Source organism: Lissotriton vulgaris, unplaced genomic scaffold, assembly GCF_964263255.1.
Source record: "Lissotriton vulgaris unplaced genomic scaffold, aLisVul1.2 SCAFFOLD_269, whole genome shotgun sequence".
NCBI lineage: Eukaryota > Metazoa > Chordata > Amphibia > Caudata > Salamandridae > Lissotriton > Lissotriton vulgaris.
This window is the reverse complement of record NW_028241749.1, coordinates 107,036-125,236: the sequence shown is the minus strand read 5'-3', so window position 1 is coordinate 125,236 and position 18,201 is coordinate 107,036. Positions and strand designations below refer to the sequence as shown.

Below are 18,201 nucleotides of genomic sequence, written 5' to 3'. Positions count from 1 at the left end.
TATCTTTTTTGGGAAAATATTTTTTAGATTGATAAGAGTGTGGAGAGCAGTAAATATGCTCAGAGAGGTGTTTAAGTAAGTGTTAGAACAATCTCGGTTGTGATTGTCCATTTTGAAACATCACCAGCATTGTGTTCCTCACTGAGCCCTTTCACAGTATCATACATACATCATTTGCACAATCAGCCCATCTGACCCGAGCAAAAAAGCATACTCAGATTTACGACCTTGTGAGCTCGATGTAAAAAAGTCTGCACCAAGTTCTACACTTCAATGTTGTCTGAGAGGAGAGGCGCAACTGTAGGTATCTCTTCTGAGACTTCATTGTTTTACTAATAAGTGTAATTACCTTTAATGAGATGTTTAGCATCAGGCAGGAGAAATTAGTATTAGGTACACAAAACTAGTGCCATGACTTCTCTTAACATTGTACTTTTCTGTCGAATGACTTTGTGTGCCAGCTTGATACAACATCAGACATCGCTGCAAAATGTAAACCATGTATTTAACAGTGCACTAATTTAGCTCCTTGAAGAATTTAACACAATACATTGATCTTTGGTATAAAGCAGGAGAGAGAGCGAATGAGATGCCCGTCTATTGACGTATTGCACGAAGGTGGCCACGAAACATGGGCTCAATCCCAGCTTCAAATAAAAAAATACTGTACCTTGTGTGCACAACCTTTCATCTAAACTGTATTTTCATCAGTTTGTGGCTTACAAGCATTCCTTTTTAGCATGTTGTCTGGCCACGCCCACTGTTCCAGAGTGCTACAGTTCGTCTACTTGCGTGCCAAAGGTTATTTAACACAAAGCCAATTACCAGCTTCCTCACCTGACCAAACTGTGTGATCCTAGGCACCACACTACTTAACTTTCTCTTTCCTTGATCACCACTTCTGGAGGCACCTTGAAATACAAGACTTAGGATGTGAGCTGTGCAAAAATCTCCTTTGTACATTGTTTAACCAGTACTTGATGGAAATATTGAAGTACAGGTATTCACTCTTTATAGTACCTACCGAGCATTGCCAGCACTCTCCCATGAAATGATTTGCATTGATGTAGGTAGTCAGTACAGGACAGTATCTGTCCATGTAACTGGCTACACAATAGCGTTATCTATAATAACAACATAGACCAAATACGGTGGGCAGAAGACTTGCCTTTTGGTTCACTAATGAGCGGTTGAGTGACTCATGAATGCTTCTAATTTTGTGATACGAAAGGATAACGTCTAACAAATGCAACTCAATGGAGCGATATCATCTAATGTACTAAAGTGAAACCCTTCCACGTAATAAAGAAGAACACATTTTTGAACAATGAAGACTCCTTATCATATTTTACAGGACATTTTTACACAATTGCATGGCAAGTATGTTGGTCGCTCGGATCCTGCAGGCTCTTCGAGTGAAGCCAGATCCTTAGGCTAGCCTGTGGTTTGGCAACCCTATTTATTTGCTGGCACAATTGCCACGTCTATTACACACTTTACACAGAAACAGACACCCTCTTCAAGAAAGACCTAGATTTATTTAAAAGAAACAATTAGCAGGTCTTGAAATAAGAATGTTTGGCTAAATTGATTCAAGGAAACAAGCAGAATTCAGCTCTTGAAATTGTGAAGGACAGAAAAAGTCAGGTGGGGGAATTTTCCAACAGTTATGATCTCTATTCAGATTCGCGTTTGATGGTAATCGGGATTCGTATGTGAGCCTTAGTCTTTCTCTCTGCAAGCACATGCATATTACAGTTTGTAAAATAAAGTAATTGTGGAAACAAAAACAATACGAGAGCCAAGGCATTTATAAAATTACAACAGATCCCCGATAAAAGGCTTCTATATGAAAAACTTACGTGCAACCTTGCATTTTCCTCCGAATGTGGTGTTTTTGTACAGCTTCCTCCAGCCACCTCGCTGTAAAACATTAACAATGCAAATAAAACTCTCTCAAGGCAGACTTTGTACAGAGAGCTCAACGGTTTGTGTCAATACATCGTAGGGGTGTACATTGTTTAGGGAATTGTAAGAACATGTCTCTTTTTGCATGATCATGACCCAATTTTTGTGACACTGCTGTTTTTTTAGACTTTGCTGAACTGGAGCTCTGAAAACCAGGTCCAACTGAATGTGTTCTGACCCCTAAAACATGCGTGCAGTTGGTTAATCCCGGATTGGCCTGTTTCATTTATCTGTAAATCCGTCGTATAGGTTACCCTGAATACACAGGGCCTGGGAATTAAATGTGGACTGTAGGACTTAGTGTGCAATGAATACAGTGATAAGTGAAAACATGAGTGAGGCTAGGCCTGCCACTGCAGCCTTGAAGGGCAGTATTACAACTGTCATTTCAACCTGTTAAAATCACCCTTAACAGGCCTAATCCGGCCTTTTAAATAGTAGTGAGTGACCCCTAAAGACATAGCATGATTCACCACAGCAGTCTATAACTACACAGTTATGAACACGTTTAGAACTAAAGAACTGCACAACTGCATAATTATAAAGACTGAAAAAAACTGTGAGTACTTAATTGTAATGGCTAAAATTATTTCTGTCACTTACATGATAAACTGCAAGCCAACACCATTGCACTTCCGGCCAAATCGTCACAGACACAACACACATACTATAAAGACGCCTAATCTTTACTGATGGTTAGTCAAAACCATTCCATTATTACAATAACTCAACCCAGAAAATTCATCAAACAGAAAAAAAAGGTTGTCTATTTGATTAATTTTCTTTTTGCTTGTTATATTGAATTTTTTTTAATAACCCTTAATAAAACATATGGCAATATATCACCCCCCGACACACTATGTCTCACCCGTTGTACTCCACTGGTCTAAAATATCAAGGAGACTTCTCACTACCTACCATCTTATATCGTGCATCGCCACTCAACACCAAACATGACTACCTATCTGACAATGTATTCAACACCAAACGGAACATGGTTCAACACGGACACAACATACAAATATCACACCATACCACAAAATATCAAGAACACAATGCTCATAAGTACTATACACTAAAGAACAAAAACCCATGCCCAGCATGCCCCAACACTTACCACCACAATCACTCAATGTTTATTGTAATAAAATCATTACAATAAAAAACACAATCTTAAAATCTTATTAGCAACCATACCAAGTACAAAACATAAAAATGGAAAATGAAAAAACTAGCAGCACTAGTGAACACATTATCCCTCGTAATGCCAAGCAAAAGTTACAAGCAAAATCAGCCAAGACCTGGACAAAAATTTCAAAGCCCCACTTCATTCATCATAGTAAGTTCATGGATAAAATCACTTGGCATGAAGGGTTATATGGTCCTGCCGCTTTGTTTTTCAACGTATGTATAAACCCATCTAAACACGTTAAATTTCCTTCCACTGCACATAATCTTCAAACACCGACAACAATTTTTGCATTACATCATACCACATCCATAACACCTTGCCGTGGTGGTATGTGATTAAATACCATACAATACGCTTCCCGTTAACGTCCACTTATTATTGGGTTCCTCTAGCAAATCAAAGGACTTACTGTGGTCACCAGCTACAGTTCGAATGGGCAGGTGTGTTCCATTAAAGCATGGCAACATGAGTTCCCTGTGCTTTTTGACAGGCCAACAACGGCAACAAGTTAAAGGGTAATTAACAACAATTGAAGACAGATGGCTTGACTCACAATACAAAACATGTTTAATACTATGAAAACACTTATAAATTACAATCAGAAGTAAATCAATGTAATTTGCTTCAAAATGAACCAGACTAATTTACTCTGATACCTTTCAAATACCATACATAAGAAAAGTTAACTATAAAAAGAAACACTAACAAATGTAAACACAACCAGACACCATACAAAATTCTCCTAATGCATGAACAACTTGTCATATCTTATAGGTTCAATGTTATTCGAACACACTGCCCATGAAAGGAACAAATTCAGAGCATTGGACTGAAGAACAAGTTACTTACCTTCTGTAACACTCTTTCTAGTAGAAACTCAATTTAGCTGCAGGTTCCTCACCTTTTGAATGCGGTCACAGGCATCAGACTGGATGCAGAAGCTTTTCAGCAGTACCTCTGCCTGATTGCCAGTAGGTGGCGCTGTGCAGCTTGGCACAGACCCTGGCTCGCTCCAGAAATGATGCCCGAAGCCTAGTTAGGTACCACTCTATATGCTGACGTCAATTGCTTTTGAGTGTCTGCGCCCCCAGACGCAGAGCCCTAAAAGCAAATTGGTGTGATCACTGAGTGGATTCCTAGACCTGCGATCTTATGAGAGAGTCAACCACAGAACAGGAAGGATGGGAGTGTTGGGGAGAAGTCTGCAGGCAGAAAGAGTCTCTACCAGAAAGAGGATTACCGAAGGCAAGTAACTTGTTCTTCTGGCAGACATCTAGCTGCAGAGCTCTCGCCGTTTGAATACATCTCAAAGCAGTACCTATTGTTTATTTATTCATTTATTCCATTTATATGGCGCAACAGCTACCCTGAGGGTTTCCCGGCGCCTTGGATCGAAACAGAACCAGGGGGAGTCATCCATAATTCTTAGTTTTGGTTGAAAAGCCATGTCTTGATACCTTTCCGGAATGTTATATAGTTTGTTTCCAGGCGTAGTTTTAATGGAATAGAATTCCATAAAACAGACGCCATATATCCGAAGGAGCGGCCGCCCATTCGTGCTCGTTTAAATCTTGGAACAACAAATTTCGCCAGATGTGTTGATCTAAGATAGCGAACTTGCATGTATTTATGAACCAATTTATGCAGGTACTTTGGTTCTTCTCCTGTATTTATTTTGAACATATAACATAATGCTTTAAACTTGGTTCTATTGGCCATTTTGAGCCAATGTAAATTGCGTAAATGTTCGGAGATATGTGCCCTCCTTGGTAACCGTAAAAGCACCCTCGCAGCCGCATTTTGTACGACCTGTAGTCGTCGCGAGATCTCTCTATTGGCACCGAGGAGAAGAATGTTCCCATAGTCCAGCCTCGAGCCAATCAAGGCCTGCACTACAGTTCTTTGCGCCCCTTCAGGAAGTTGCCACAGAATTTTTCTTAGCCATTTTAGAATAGCGAAGCAGACTGAAGCTGTTTTGGCCGCATGATCGCGCATAGTCAATTTGTTATCAATTATTATTCCTAGATTTCTGGCTGATGGGACTGCTACTGGTGGAGGGCACATTTCTGTGGGCCAGAGTGTTGGTCCCCAAAGCTCTTTTTCTTCTCCGAAAATCAATAGTTCAGTTTTATCGCCATTTAATTTTAATTTCCTGGAGTGCATTCACTTCGCCATGTTATGTAGCCCCGAACGTAGAGATGGGGTGTTATTTTTTTCAGTTGTTGCAAGGAGAACACCAATTGTGTATCGTCCGCATTGGGAGGAGAAACTGTGGAAGGACTCAAACTAGATTGTTGTGAAGGACCAGGTAGGTCAAATCCCCTTTCGACGAACCGGACTGTTCAGACAATAATGCTTCGTGAACGTATGGAGGGATGCCCATGTAGCTGTCTGGCAAATATACAGGACAGAGGCTCCACATGCCAGCACAGTGGTACTAGATTTGGCACTGGTAGAAAGAGCATGCAATCCCTCTGGGGCTGCTTGTTTGCCTATGAGTAGCAGATCTTAATGCAGAGCACGATCCAGCAGGAGTTTTTTTTTCCAGACAGCATTGCATTTTTTAGCTAATGAGAACCCCACAAAGAGCTTATTGTCCACTCAGTGTTATTTGGTATGATCAATACAAAAACATAGCGCTCTCTTGGGGTGCAAACAGTGGTGTTTCTACTCCTCCTTGACAGGTGAGCAGGAGCACAGAAAGTTTGTAGGTAGGGTGATATTTTGACCAATGTGGAATGGCGCCACAGCTTTAGGCAAGAAAGATGCTGGTGTAGGAAGGTGGCTACCTGACTATGGTTACCCCAGATTTTTTTGCCTTGTTAGTTGGCCTGGTCCCCTATTAATCAGGGCCCCAGGCTATCTGCTCTCTCTGTAAAATGGATTCCATGTACCCTAGGTGCATAACTAGATTGGCTTGGGTTACCTTATCAGCCCCTGTACAGAGCACTATAGGTGCCCAGGGCATAGGTGCATCCAAGGCCTACCAGGGGCTGCAGCATATCTTTTGCCAACCCTGGCTGGCTATCTAAAATTGACACAACTGGCTGATCACTCAGCTGGGGCAAGGTGGTGTAATCACCCCTTGCTTAGATATAGTATGCCTATACCTAAACCTAACTGGACACATATATACCTATCAGTCACTCCTATGGCAGGCCTTAACAATCCTGGAGGCAGAGTGCTTGGTTTTATGTGAGATAGTGCTCTAGCATGAGCTGAGCCAGTCTGCAGCTGTCGGGACTAATTCCCTAAGCTGTTCCGGGATAATGCCAAACCATATACTCTTAAGTGCATTATAATCCTCGCGGTTATATGTCAACTTTGGTTTGGCTTTCTCAAAACATGTCGTGTAAGGTGTCATACGATTTGGAATACTACCCCCTCACCAGTCCTGGTGACGGGGGTAGCATTCCACCCCTCTAGAGGGAGACGACATGTTACTTTGCTAAAATGCGGTTGATTTTAAAAGATCCTCAGATCCACAAAATGGATGCTTCTGCCACAGACACAAGTCTGACCTCCTGCTGCCGACCGAAACTCAGCACAGGAGGCCTGGACAAAGGCTTTCCTGTCACAGGGAGGTGTCACACCACCCCAGACAGGAGATAGTGGATTGTAGCAGGGAGGTTTGAAAGAAACCAGACACTACCTGGGGAGCACAAGGCTGCCCCTTGCATAATCCGGCCAAACCGGTTCTGCGGCACACCAGCCCCTGTCCCAGCACGGCCTGGATCAAAGGAAAGGGGTGTATCCACCCCCTTCCTGGGTCCCACCCGTAGGAGGGGACCTAGCAGGTAATCCAGCCCCCTAGATTGGTATAAGAATGGGAGCAGTGCCAACGCACTTAGATTATCCTGATGAAACATTTGAAACGAAACTCTGGACCCTTCGACATCCTACTCAACGTAGAAGACTGAAGAATCTCCCTTGTGGTCAAGGAGTGACCACCCTGTGCAAACAGGCACCATCCAGCACCTCGACGTCTGCTTTGTTGCAGTTCCCGCCGGAACTCGAGCGACAGAGATCAACGAGATCAAGCTTGCCTGCCTTCTTACAGCCCGATCCACAGTCCCTGCAGAGCTGAGACCCATGGAGGCGATCGGAAGCGTGGGGCATGCCATCTTGAAAAGACCACGAGACGCTGACCGTGCAGCCCACGAGTGACCTTCGAAGCTGTACACCGGGGTTTGAGAATCCCCAACCCTGAGCCACTCTTGCACCGAACCTCACCCCTCTACACTCGACGAGTGCTGCGTGGGGCCCTTCTGCTTGCTTTGGCTTGACGAGTTGGCCCGGTCACTTGCCAGCTGGCTTGTGGCCAGTGTGCCAACGAAAACCTAAAACCGACTTGCGATTATGGTTGCTCCAGTCTTGCACTAGCTCCTCTGAAGAGGAGCACCTGCTCTGACCCTCCTGGTCCGAGTGAGAAGCAATCTTCCGGTCCTGCTTGGATTGCTCTTGCCAAGTGTTGTTTGCTCCAATCTTGAAGCCGACTGCGCCAACGGTGAGAGCCTGCGTGGGACAGAAAGTGACCCGCTCCTGGACATCGCAGATGCCCCAGAGCCCACGTGACAGTGGAAAGAAGCTCCTCGACAACCACCTGATTGTGCCCGACATTGCCTGGTTCCGTCCTGGTTCCACCCTGGTCACTGCTGAGTGACCCAGACTCTGTCCCCTCTGCTTTCAGGTACTTTTCTACTCTGATCCACCCTTGGATTGCACCGGACACTTCTCCTTCACATCGTCTGCAGCATCTTCAGCTCCAAGCACCAAGAGCCTGCGTGTCAAAACCCGACGCCACTTCGACCCTATGCACCCGCTTCCTGTGGGTGAGGTAACATTGCAACGCCGGTGTTCCCACACTGGTACACACCTCTAGGGTCTGTGTCTAAAGTTTGGTTCCTCTAGGTTCAGCGGAAGTGTCCTTAAACTCTATTTGTGTAACTTTTACGCACCATTGACTTTGCATTGGTGCAAGCCGCACTTCAAGTGCTGCACCCGAATCCAGCGGGCTTTTCCTGACTTCAGCATTGCTAGTCCCGACTGCTCCCAGCGATTCCCTAGGCCTAACCACTGTTCAATTGGTATCTCTTATACCACTATTTTAATATATGGTTTGAGTGGCCACCCGCCCTCATCCATAACTGTGCAACTTTGTATGTTATACTGTGCTTTTGATTTAACGCTTGTGCCCCTTTGCTCATAAAGAGTACTGGGGATTAATTTAGAAATAAATACATATATTTTTATAATATATACTTGTGTGGTGTCCTTTCATTTGATATTACAGGACTGTGATTGGTAAAAAAGCTCGCTTAACACGACCTCTTGAGTTAAGCCTTTAAGGCTGCTTAGTCTATTCTACCCTTAAGATAGCTTGTCTAATAAGATTGACTTACAACCAGACGCCATAAGGGATTGTTTGGACTGATACAAGGTGGTTCCAGAATTGGAAACATCATATATCAGGCCAACTTCTCACAGATGGTGTCTGCAAAACCAGCTTGCCAGGTTGAAACAGAGTTTGACGTTCACTCACATGCCATGCATGACAGTGCAGCGGAAGTGACATTTGTACACCAGACTCTCTGAGAGCTTCTGGTGGCGAATCCAACTGAAGAATTTATACAGGTTGATACTACAGATGGTCGTGTAAACCCTCCAACATTTATAATGTTAAAATCCAGATTAAGGGGAAAATACCATGCAAAACTAAAGCAATAATCTGGCCATATTCATCAGATGCACACGAAATCATTCTTGCAGAGGATGACTGGCCTCCAGTCTTTACCAGGGTTGCACGCTCAGGAGAGGAAGTTATGTTTGAGTTTTCCTCCTTAGTACCTGAAGACCTTGGGGGGAAATATGCATGTGAGTGGACTTTAAAACAGGCTCCAGCATCATATAGAAACCATACGTGGTGGGATAAAAATTCTATCCTGCGTCATTCCTTTACAGACCCCAAATACTGGGTTAAAATCATGTGAAGCCAGAAGCAAAACGTAACATAAAAGCTAGCTTAGATCAGCTGCAATATCAAGACATTATAGTGTCTTGTAGTTCTTGTATGAGTACCCTTCTTTTCTCAGTTTTAAAGCCTGATGGCTCATATAGAGTACCATTAAATTACAGAAACAAATTCACACCCACGCTTATGTTTTCAAAAATGGCATAGCACTGGACTGATGGCGATTCTGGTGCGGAAAAATTGATAGCACCGGAAAGTGAGTACTTGACTACTTTTTCCTTTAACAGATTTCAATTCTGTTTTAAATGCTTGCCAATGGGCTACAAGAATAGCCCTGGTTTATTTTCAGTGTGCATTATGGAGATCTTAAAAGAAGACTCAGAGGCACAATCTTATATTGACAACATTTACATTACTAGCAATGATTTAAAACACCTGTCTAGAGTCCACCAGATAGCAAGGATACTGACCACACATAGTTTAAAAATGTACTTTAATAATGGACGTCATTAAGGGGTGTCCAACGGTTGCATGCTGCCCCTCGCGACCCCCTGGCCTTAGAGGTGGCAAATAAAGCAACAGAAATAGAGGAACAGGCATGGTCTATTCCTCGCTGTTTTAGTAACAGGTCCGGTCAGTTGCTGAGCACAGAGCACAGTTGGATCTTTTCAATGTTTCAAATTGTACGAAGACCTACGTTGTTGCTTAGTAACACATTTCAGGCCTCAGTCTCCACCCAGCACTCAAGTATGCTTGACATGTAGGCTCTGAATTTTAGTGTTTTTCGACTTGACTTTCCTGCATAGCTGTTATATTGTGGGCCCTAGCCTCACATGATGAATAAATTATGGCACCAGCAGTAGTGGCATTGTGCTCATGCTTCAGTACTGTACAGGCAGCATGCTGCGCTGCTTACAAAATACTTACAATATTGAAAGAATTAAGGGCATCATTACGATAGCAGGCTGACAAAGTCCACCCATCACCGTAATGGAATGCAGGACTGTCCGCAAGGGGTGTGACGGTCCCGCACCTGCAATTAGGATGCCCCTGCCACTGTGGCGGCGGCATCCCCTATTCCGAGCATTGTGGCGGGCAGTGCTCACAGCACCGCCCACCACAATGCTGGGCATGCACGTTGTGCATTGGCATGCACAAGGTGACAGGCACCGCGCGGTGCCTGCCACTTTGTCCATACCAATGCAGGGGGGTACCATAGGTACTCTCCTTGGGCACTCCCCATCCCCCTAACATCCTCGGGGCCACTACGGGCCCCCAAAGGCAAAGACTGCATGCCATTCCATGGTGGCAACACCACCGTGGAAAGGCTGATCTCCGCTGTAATCCTAATATGGATAGCCATATTAACCATGTTTTCTGCCCGGTCGAAGATTCGACAGGCGGAAAAGCGGTGAACGGTCTTTCCGTCTGCCGGGGACCCCCCAGCCATCCTAATATGGCGGGGGGTCTTTGAAGTGTGGATGGCAGGCAGATCACCCCTGCCGGGGCAGCATTGACTACTGCCGGCCCGACGGGAGGGGGATCTGCCCACCATACTAATGGGCCCCTAAGTTTGGTTAGCCGTGCCTTTCTTTTCTTGGGCGCTGCTTGCCAAACTCTATTTTGTCATACAACTTCAACTATTGCAGCCACCATGCCCATTTGCAATGCAATAGGTCTTGCATTACCAAAAACGTAAGCTATTGGTGTTACAAATAATAATGCCGCACCAATAGCTGCGGTGTACACCGAGCTGGCCAGCACCAGAATGCAGCAGTGAGAGCTGAAGTGCTAGAGAGAACCCCCAGGTATGGTTGTATTTTTATGCCCTGAATTGAAAACCAAACAAAGTTGTTGTCCCGGTCACTTCAGATGATGCACAGGCCGTTGCTTTTGTGTTCAATGCTGACTACTGAAGTCACTTGGCTTCTCTTCACACAGCTGGACTCTGCTTGCGTCCAGGTTAACAACTTTCACTCAAAGAAGAAGGTTCCAAAGCGCTTGCATATCATTTATGCTCTCCTTCATTGCACAACCGGCTAGCAGATGTACTTGGCATTGGCTGCCATCATCCTTGATCGTTAGTTGAGGTAAGGTGACAACGCTGGCACTCTCAATGCTGTTGGTGGTCTGTTGTAGTTCCACGCAGCGCAAGAGGCTCAAAAAACTGCAGATAACTTTTTGTAGCTAAGCGTGTGAACAACTTTACATTAACTATTGTTTACGCCGGGTTGCCAATTTAATTAAGTCAATCTTTGTGTATTAAACAAATAATCATAACAGAGCAGTATAAAATACATACACAATTTAATTTTATAAAGTGGCTAAATAAATACAATACATATTATTAAAAACGTTGATTTATGCAAACTAACTGCAGATTTTGAAAAACATCCCACAGATTAGCAAACCTTTTACACTTTTTAACATTTAAAGAAAGTAAAGTGCTGGTCTGCATTTCTCTAAACTCCAGTTCTTCAATACAGGAATTAACAAGCATTGCAAATGCAATAGGTCTCACATTTGTTGGAGTTATTGGGATTATAAATGCCAATGTTTTTACCTAGCCATGTTGCAGGGTGCAGTACCATATGTGGCCAAAAGAGGTCCCAAAGGATCTCTTTTGTCCACATATGGTACTAAACCCTGCAACAGGGATGGGTAAAAAACACTGCAATTCATAATCTCAATGCCTCCAACTTTGCAGGGTGAAGTACCATATGTGGCCAAAAAGGTCCCATTGCATTGGAGTTTATAATGCCAATAAGTCCATCTCCAACAAATGCAAGACCTATTGCATTTTTAATCATTGTTTCATTAGTTATTGTTGGAAAGATAGCAGATTTGGCCGTAGGACACCATGAAATAGAAGAAAAAAAAAGAGTCTTTGTTTTCTATTGCAGAAAGCTGAGGAGGAAACAAAAGGACAGCTAATAAATTGGTATAAGCCAGAACAAAGGTTGTTATTTGAAGTATACAAAAAGGTCAATTGTAGGTGTTTGAGACAATTGATTATATATGTTCAAAGAAAATGTTTTAACAAGTGCAGCCCTCCTGACTTTCACATGCGGTGCCCTGCATTAACGTTCAGAAATGTGTTGAATAGACTGGCAAGTGGTTTTTAACAAGCTAACTGAAGTAAAAGAAAAGAAGCTAACCCTTGATGGCTGGTAACAAGTAATAAAAGCGGGCGCTCAGCACGATTGGGGAAAACAGCAGGGAGGGGGACAAAGTACGACTAATCACACATTTTAGTACAGAAAGTCATAAACTTTACTCAATTCTTAATAAACACTGGCACTTACTTAAGGCTGATAAAGATATATTGGCCTTTGTATGTGATAAACCCAGCTTGACATTTAGAAGAGGAATGACATTGGCGAATACTGTAAGCCCCAGTTATCCAGGAAAACGTCAACAAATGACTTGGTTGGAGAATCGGTTGAAAGGTTTTTATAAATGTGGCAGATGTAGTTCCTGTAGATGAGCTAAGAACAAAGTTACAACCTTTTACTACAATAATACAGGGACTCATACGGTTAATATGTTCATAAATTGTGATACCACTTATGTATTTTATATAATAGTTTGTTCATGTTAAATGATATATGTGGGTAGCACAATTACAAGACTACGACAGGATGTTGGAACACTTTAGAGCATGGAAGACTGGTGATGCACAATACCCAATTGCTGTCCATGCAATACGAAAATTTGAGTGCATAGATAAACAAGTCTTTAGTTTTCATGGCATAGACCATGTTAAGCAGGATATACGAGGGGGCAACAGACAACTGAAATTGAGATGGAGAGAGGTGCTTTGGATGATGAAACTCAAAGCGGTTGAATTTGGCATGAATATTGACAATGAATTTCAATACTTTTTAGGGCAGGAGTAGTTGATTACTCATGAAGTGTTATTCAGTACATTACCGTATGAGAATGTTACTGGGTTAGAATATTCGATATGGGGATGTGATGTATATGTTAACATCTGTAAGAATAAGCAATAACCCCCCTTGTGTTTTTGGAATAATATTGTCTGTAGGATTTTCTCCAAATTTTGTACAACATGGAGAGATGAGAATGTACTTTTTATGAATCCGATTGTACCTCGACTACGGGTAACCTTTGGAAACTACGTGTCTAACACTAGGGCATTACCGATATGTATTTACAATTTACAGTTGATAAGTATGCAGAAGTGTACGAGGATTTTAAATGTAATTAGATATTTGTGCTCTTATAGTGCTCTTGTTTCCTCTATTCTCTCTTTTCCTTTCTCCACTTGTCCTACAATGATTCAGTATGTACACAGGTTACTAGTTAACTACTGGGGACAATTCTTCTCTTTTCTGGCTGTGAGATCTACTATTAAGCTTTCGTATATTGGAAGGGTGATACTACACCACTAAATTGCAGCATTTATGACATAGTCAGCTCTTAACTTGATAGGGTTGCATCAGTAATATTATAATGTGTGATGGTAGCTATTAGAACACGTTAGTATCTATATTCTTTTCATTTACATAGGCTCTATTGCACTACAGATTAGAGTATACGTTCGGTCTGGTTCTTGTTTTTATGATCACTATTTGTGCTGGTAGCTATTAGAACATGTTAATTTTTATTTTATTTTTGTTTACATAGGCATTATTGTAATACTGTTTTGAGGATATGTTCGGTCCCGTTTTTGTTTTTATGATCGGTAATCGCACAAGCGTGAACGTTTTTGTTATTGCGTTGATTCTGTTTGTTGATATAGAATGTAACACAGTACTATAATCTGATAGTACCATGCATACATTATCATGCAGGCATTACTATGTATTTAAAGATGGTGGACGCGTGGGATACTTTTACATGGCACTACTTATTTGACATGTACGAGAACTGTTGATAACGACGAGGAAGAATTAGTACCAGGTTTGCGAGATGACGGGGCTGGTGTCAAATAATTAAACTTATATTTATATATACTCTTTCGTCTATAATGTAAGTGGAGTACAAATATATTCTTAGGTATGGGATGAATATCGAGTGATTATAACTAGTAATCGTGACTGTATGCAAAAACGGGGACGATTGGGAACTGCAGGTGGTGAATACTTGGTTATTTCAAGATGGCGCCTGAGTAGAGAACGTATAAAGAGGTAGACCATAATGGCGCTTGAGTAGAATGCCGGTTGCCGATTAAATACAGGACGCTTTTGTCGGGACATGCGGTGAGTCTCTAGGGCTAGCTACGTTGTGTGATGAGAAACATTCAAATAATTGTATGATTGAGCAGAATGCTGTAGGTTCTTTCAATCGTTTTTTTCATTTGTTATAATATTCACAGATCACATACTCGTGAGGGGTGCCTTTTTGAATACTCTCGATTGAAAGGGAGGACGTATATCTTGAATGCGGATTATGTATTGATTTGGTGAGTTCAGGTTGTACTAATTTTAGTTTTATGGGTTGCGAATTACGAGTTGTGATGTTTATACACATTTGGACTGTGGGTATAATTTTTGATTACAAAACAAGTGAGACAAGACTTATTAACTACGGAAAAGAGATACTGGGATTAGAACTAAGGACTATACGACGGATGACACTGTATAACGGTACACTTTGCTAATTTTGGTTAAGATACGGAGTGAGGCTCAGAAAACAATAGTGGTCCTAGACATAATTTCAACCAAACATTGAATGTGAATAATTTACGATTTATATGCGGTTCAATCCTGCAAGAGAAAAAAGAAGAGGAAGCAAGCCAAATACTACGGGCACTTCAAATTAATAGAAGAAAGTATAGCAACAAAGTAGACAGATATGAAGGGTGTCATCATAAGTACATTAACATTATTTACAAAAATGAATGTCCAGCAGTACATGTAAGGCATACAACGTTAACAGTTAGATTCACAAAGAATGCCAGTTATAGTCTCAACAAAGCATTGTATTGACAATGGCGAAATGTAACAATGTTAAACTCCAAAAGGCGGAACCTACAGTTGGTTACATGTAAGAGTTACTTATACAAGGGACGCGTTTTGAATTAAGAGATACATGATCCATCGTATTGGAGAATATATATAAATTTCAGTGAGCATTGATGGTTTAATCCATACACATAAAGAATGCAATATATTGGTCACAATACAACATGACCTCACCTGGCCAAACTAATTACAAGGGGCGGATCAAAGCGTGATTGAAGCACCAACATAGGCTTGGTGTCAGAAAACATATACCAATGTGGGACTGTGATATGCACAGTTGCATGTGTACATAAATATATATACAGTATGTTGGTCAATGTCAGTTAATCCCGTAAAAAGAGCTCACAGATTGTCATACAAAGAACTATGTGTATAGATATGACAGTGGAACAGCTCATGGCTGTAGTAGGCTAGAGACTAAACTAACGAGACCAGACTCCTATATTTAGCCATTATACAGAGAGGCCATTTGTCTCGTGTCCTCCTCACACTCATTCCGGCGCCTATTGACTGTATCAAAAATGTGCATAATGTTTAGAGTGCTCGCAAAGTTCCCCCTCGTGGGTTTTTTATCACCTTTTCGATCACCCACCATCTAAGGCTTTCTGGTGGGTGGCCAAACCTGTCAAAATGTTCTACAAGTGGTGCCCCTTGAACTCTGCAGCGGATTCTGCTACAGTGCTGCATTATCCGGGCCTTAACTTTTTGTACAGTCTGGCCTACATACATGAATCCACATGGGCAAATGATGGCGTATTTTATTCCCATCGAGTTGCAGTTGGTGTGATGTTGTAAGATGTGGGTGCGGTCATTGAATGTGCATTGTTTAAGTTCAACTGTCATCGTACATGCCTTACATGAGCAACACTTTATGTGGCCCATTATCGGAGGGATATTCCACAATGTGGTCTGGGTCTCCAGATTCCTTTTTGGAAGAAGTGAATGGACCACAAAGTCCCTTACACTCCTTCCTTTTCGAAAGGCATGCATCGGAGGTTGAGGTATACCAATCGTATCTGCAACTAAATGCAAGTGGTTATTGATAACCTCCTTTATCTCTGTGCTGCAAGTGTTATAAGTTGTGACACAGGTCATCCTGTCCATTTCAATAAGTTTGTCTGGTTTGGGTTCTAGCAGGTGTTCCCTATGACAGAACCACGCTCTATTACATGATTTCTTAAGGAGGCTCCTAGGGTATCCCCTGTCCAACAATCGTTCCATCAATATGGCTGACAGAAAAGTAACCGATCTTGCAGCTACAATTCCTCTGCAACCTCAGGAATTGACTTGAAGGAAGGTTGTCCCTGAGGATGCGAGGGTGGTGGCTTGAATACCTCAGTAGCGTGTTCCTTTCGCTAGGCTTTCTAAACAGCGTGGTGTGTAGTTTACCTCCCCCCTCTTTGATGGTGATATCTAGGAAGTTAACAGCATTGTTACTGTAATCGAGTGAAAATTGAATATTCTTACTCCTATTGTTCAACCATATGTGAAAATTCTTAAGATTTAGATCAGTGGCATTCCATATTAGCAGCACATCGTCGATATATTGAGGCCAGAGATTGATACAGTCCCTGTATGGGTTGCAGTGGCTAAGGACAAAGTCCTGCTCGTATACATCCATATAGATTATAGCCATATCAGGGAAAAAAACTTGCCCCCATGGCTACACCATTGGTTTGGACAGAGTAATCACCCTTAAAATAGAAAAAGTGTTTCCTTATGGCGATTTCAAGGAGATCTATTATGAAGCTTGTGGGCACCCTGTGTGGCCTCGGTCTTTCCTCCAGGACTTTCCTTATTACTCCAAGGGCGCCTCCTGGGGGATGTTAGTATAAAGGGATGTTATATCCATTGTGACCAAAAGATCTTGTTCATGGTCAAATAGTTGTCCATCCACTAATTGTATTGCCTGCATTGTGTCCTTCAGGTAGCTCATGGTGCTCTCTGCAGTAGGTTTGATAAATATGTCAATAAATTTACACAGTGGTTCAGGTATAGAGCCACAGCCAGATATAATTGGTCTACCCGGGGGATTGTTGAGCAGCTTGTGCACTTTGGGTAATGTATAAATGGGCGGTAGAATGGGGTAACTGTTGTTCAAGTCCTCATATTCATGTTTACTTATGTATCCCTCAAGTGCAGCAGCATCAGTAACATTTTTAATTGAGGCTGAAATCTCTTTGGTTGGGTCAGTTTGCCATTTTTTGTAGTTCCCTTCAATGGCTAACTGAGAGGGGATCTCAGATTTATAATCTTACCTGTTTTGAATTACGATCCCTCCCCCTTTGTCGGTGGGTTTGATCACTATTTCATTGTTGGTTCTCAATGATTTGAGTGCCTGGCGTTCTTGTCTTGTGATGTTATACTTGGTATATTTTCTCTCGGCCAGTTATTTGTTCACATCTCTTATCACCACTTGTTCAAAGACCAACACCCTATTTGTCATCATGTGTGATGGAGGTGTATATGTAGAGGGCTGTCGGAGTCCGGTACTACTAAAAACAGGTTGATGAGGAATTTTGTTGAAATAATGCTTCAAACGAACTTTTTGAAAAAACTGGTGTAATTCAATCTTCAGGTTGAATGTGTTAGGCAAGTTGGTAAGTACAAATGAGAGTCCCTTTTCCAATATTTTTTCCTCATCAGATGTAAGGTTATGGCTAGAAAGGTTGATCAAGGGGCTCCCTGATCTCACAATTTGTTGTGGATTCACCATCTGTAGTGCTGTCTGCGTGTCTGGATGTCCCCGTGTGCTTCCTGGTGGAATTGGGCCTGCTTCCTCGCTCTCCCTCTGCCCTGATTCCAGTTGGGTTGGCCCCGACCCCTGGATCTCCCCCAGGGACGGCCCCTGCCTCGTTGTTCCAATCATGGATCTTGCTCTAGAAAATCAGTCTGGTATTCTGACTGGATTGGGCCACTAGTGCCTTGTGTCTCGGTGTCAGATGCACTACTTACAGATGAGTTAGAGAAAGTGTTGTACCTTCTATAGCCTCCTATAGCCTCCTGGAGATTGGCCAGGTGAAGTCATGCTGTACTGTGACCAATATATTGCTTTCTTTATGTGTATGGATTACACCATC

General features: G+C 42.4%; 1 protein-coding gene across 6 annotated transcripts in view; it reads right to left on the bottom strand.

Annotated features, from left to right (window-relative positions):
- The window catches only part of LOC147669891 (arylsulfatase D-like), a 567,561-nt gene that overhangs the window by 465,655 nt on the left and 83,705 nt on the right, over positions 1-18,201 (bottom strand). For all 6 annotated transcript variants that reach the window (XM_086948166.1, XM_086948168.1, XM_086948165.1 and 3 more), the window contains exon 2: positions 1,863-1,923. In XM_086948166.1, the coding sequence (XP_086804292.1) occupies positions 1,863-1,876 (14 nt within the window). In that variant the 5' untranslated portion in view covers positions 1,877-1,923. The remainder of the gene's footprint in view (positions 1-1,862; positions 1,924-18,201) is intronic.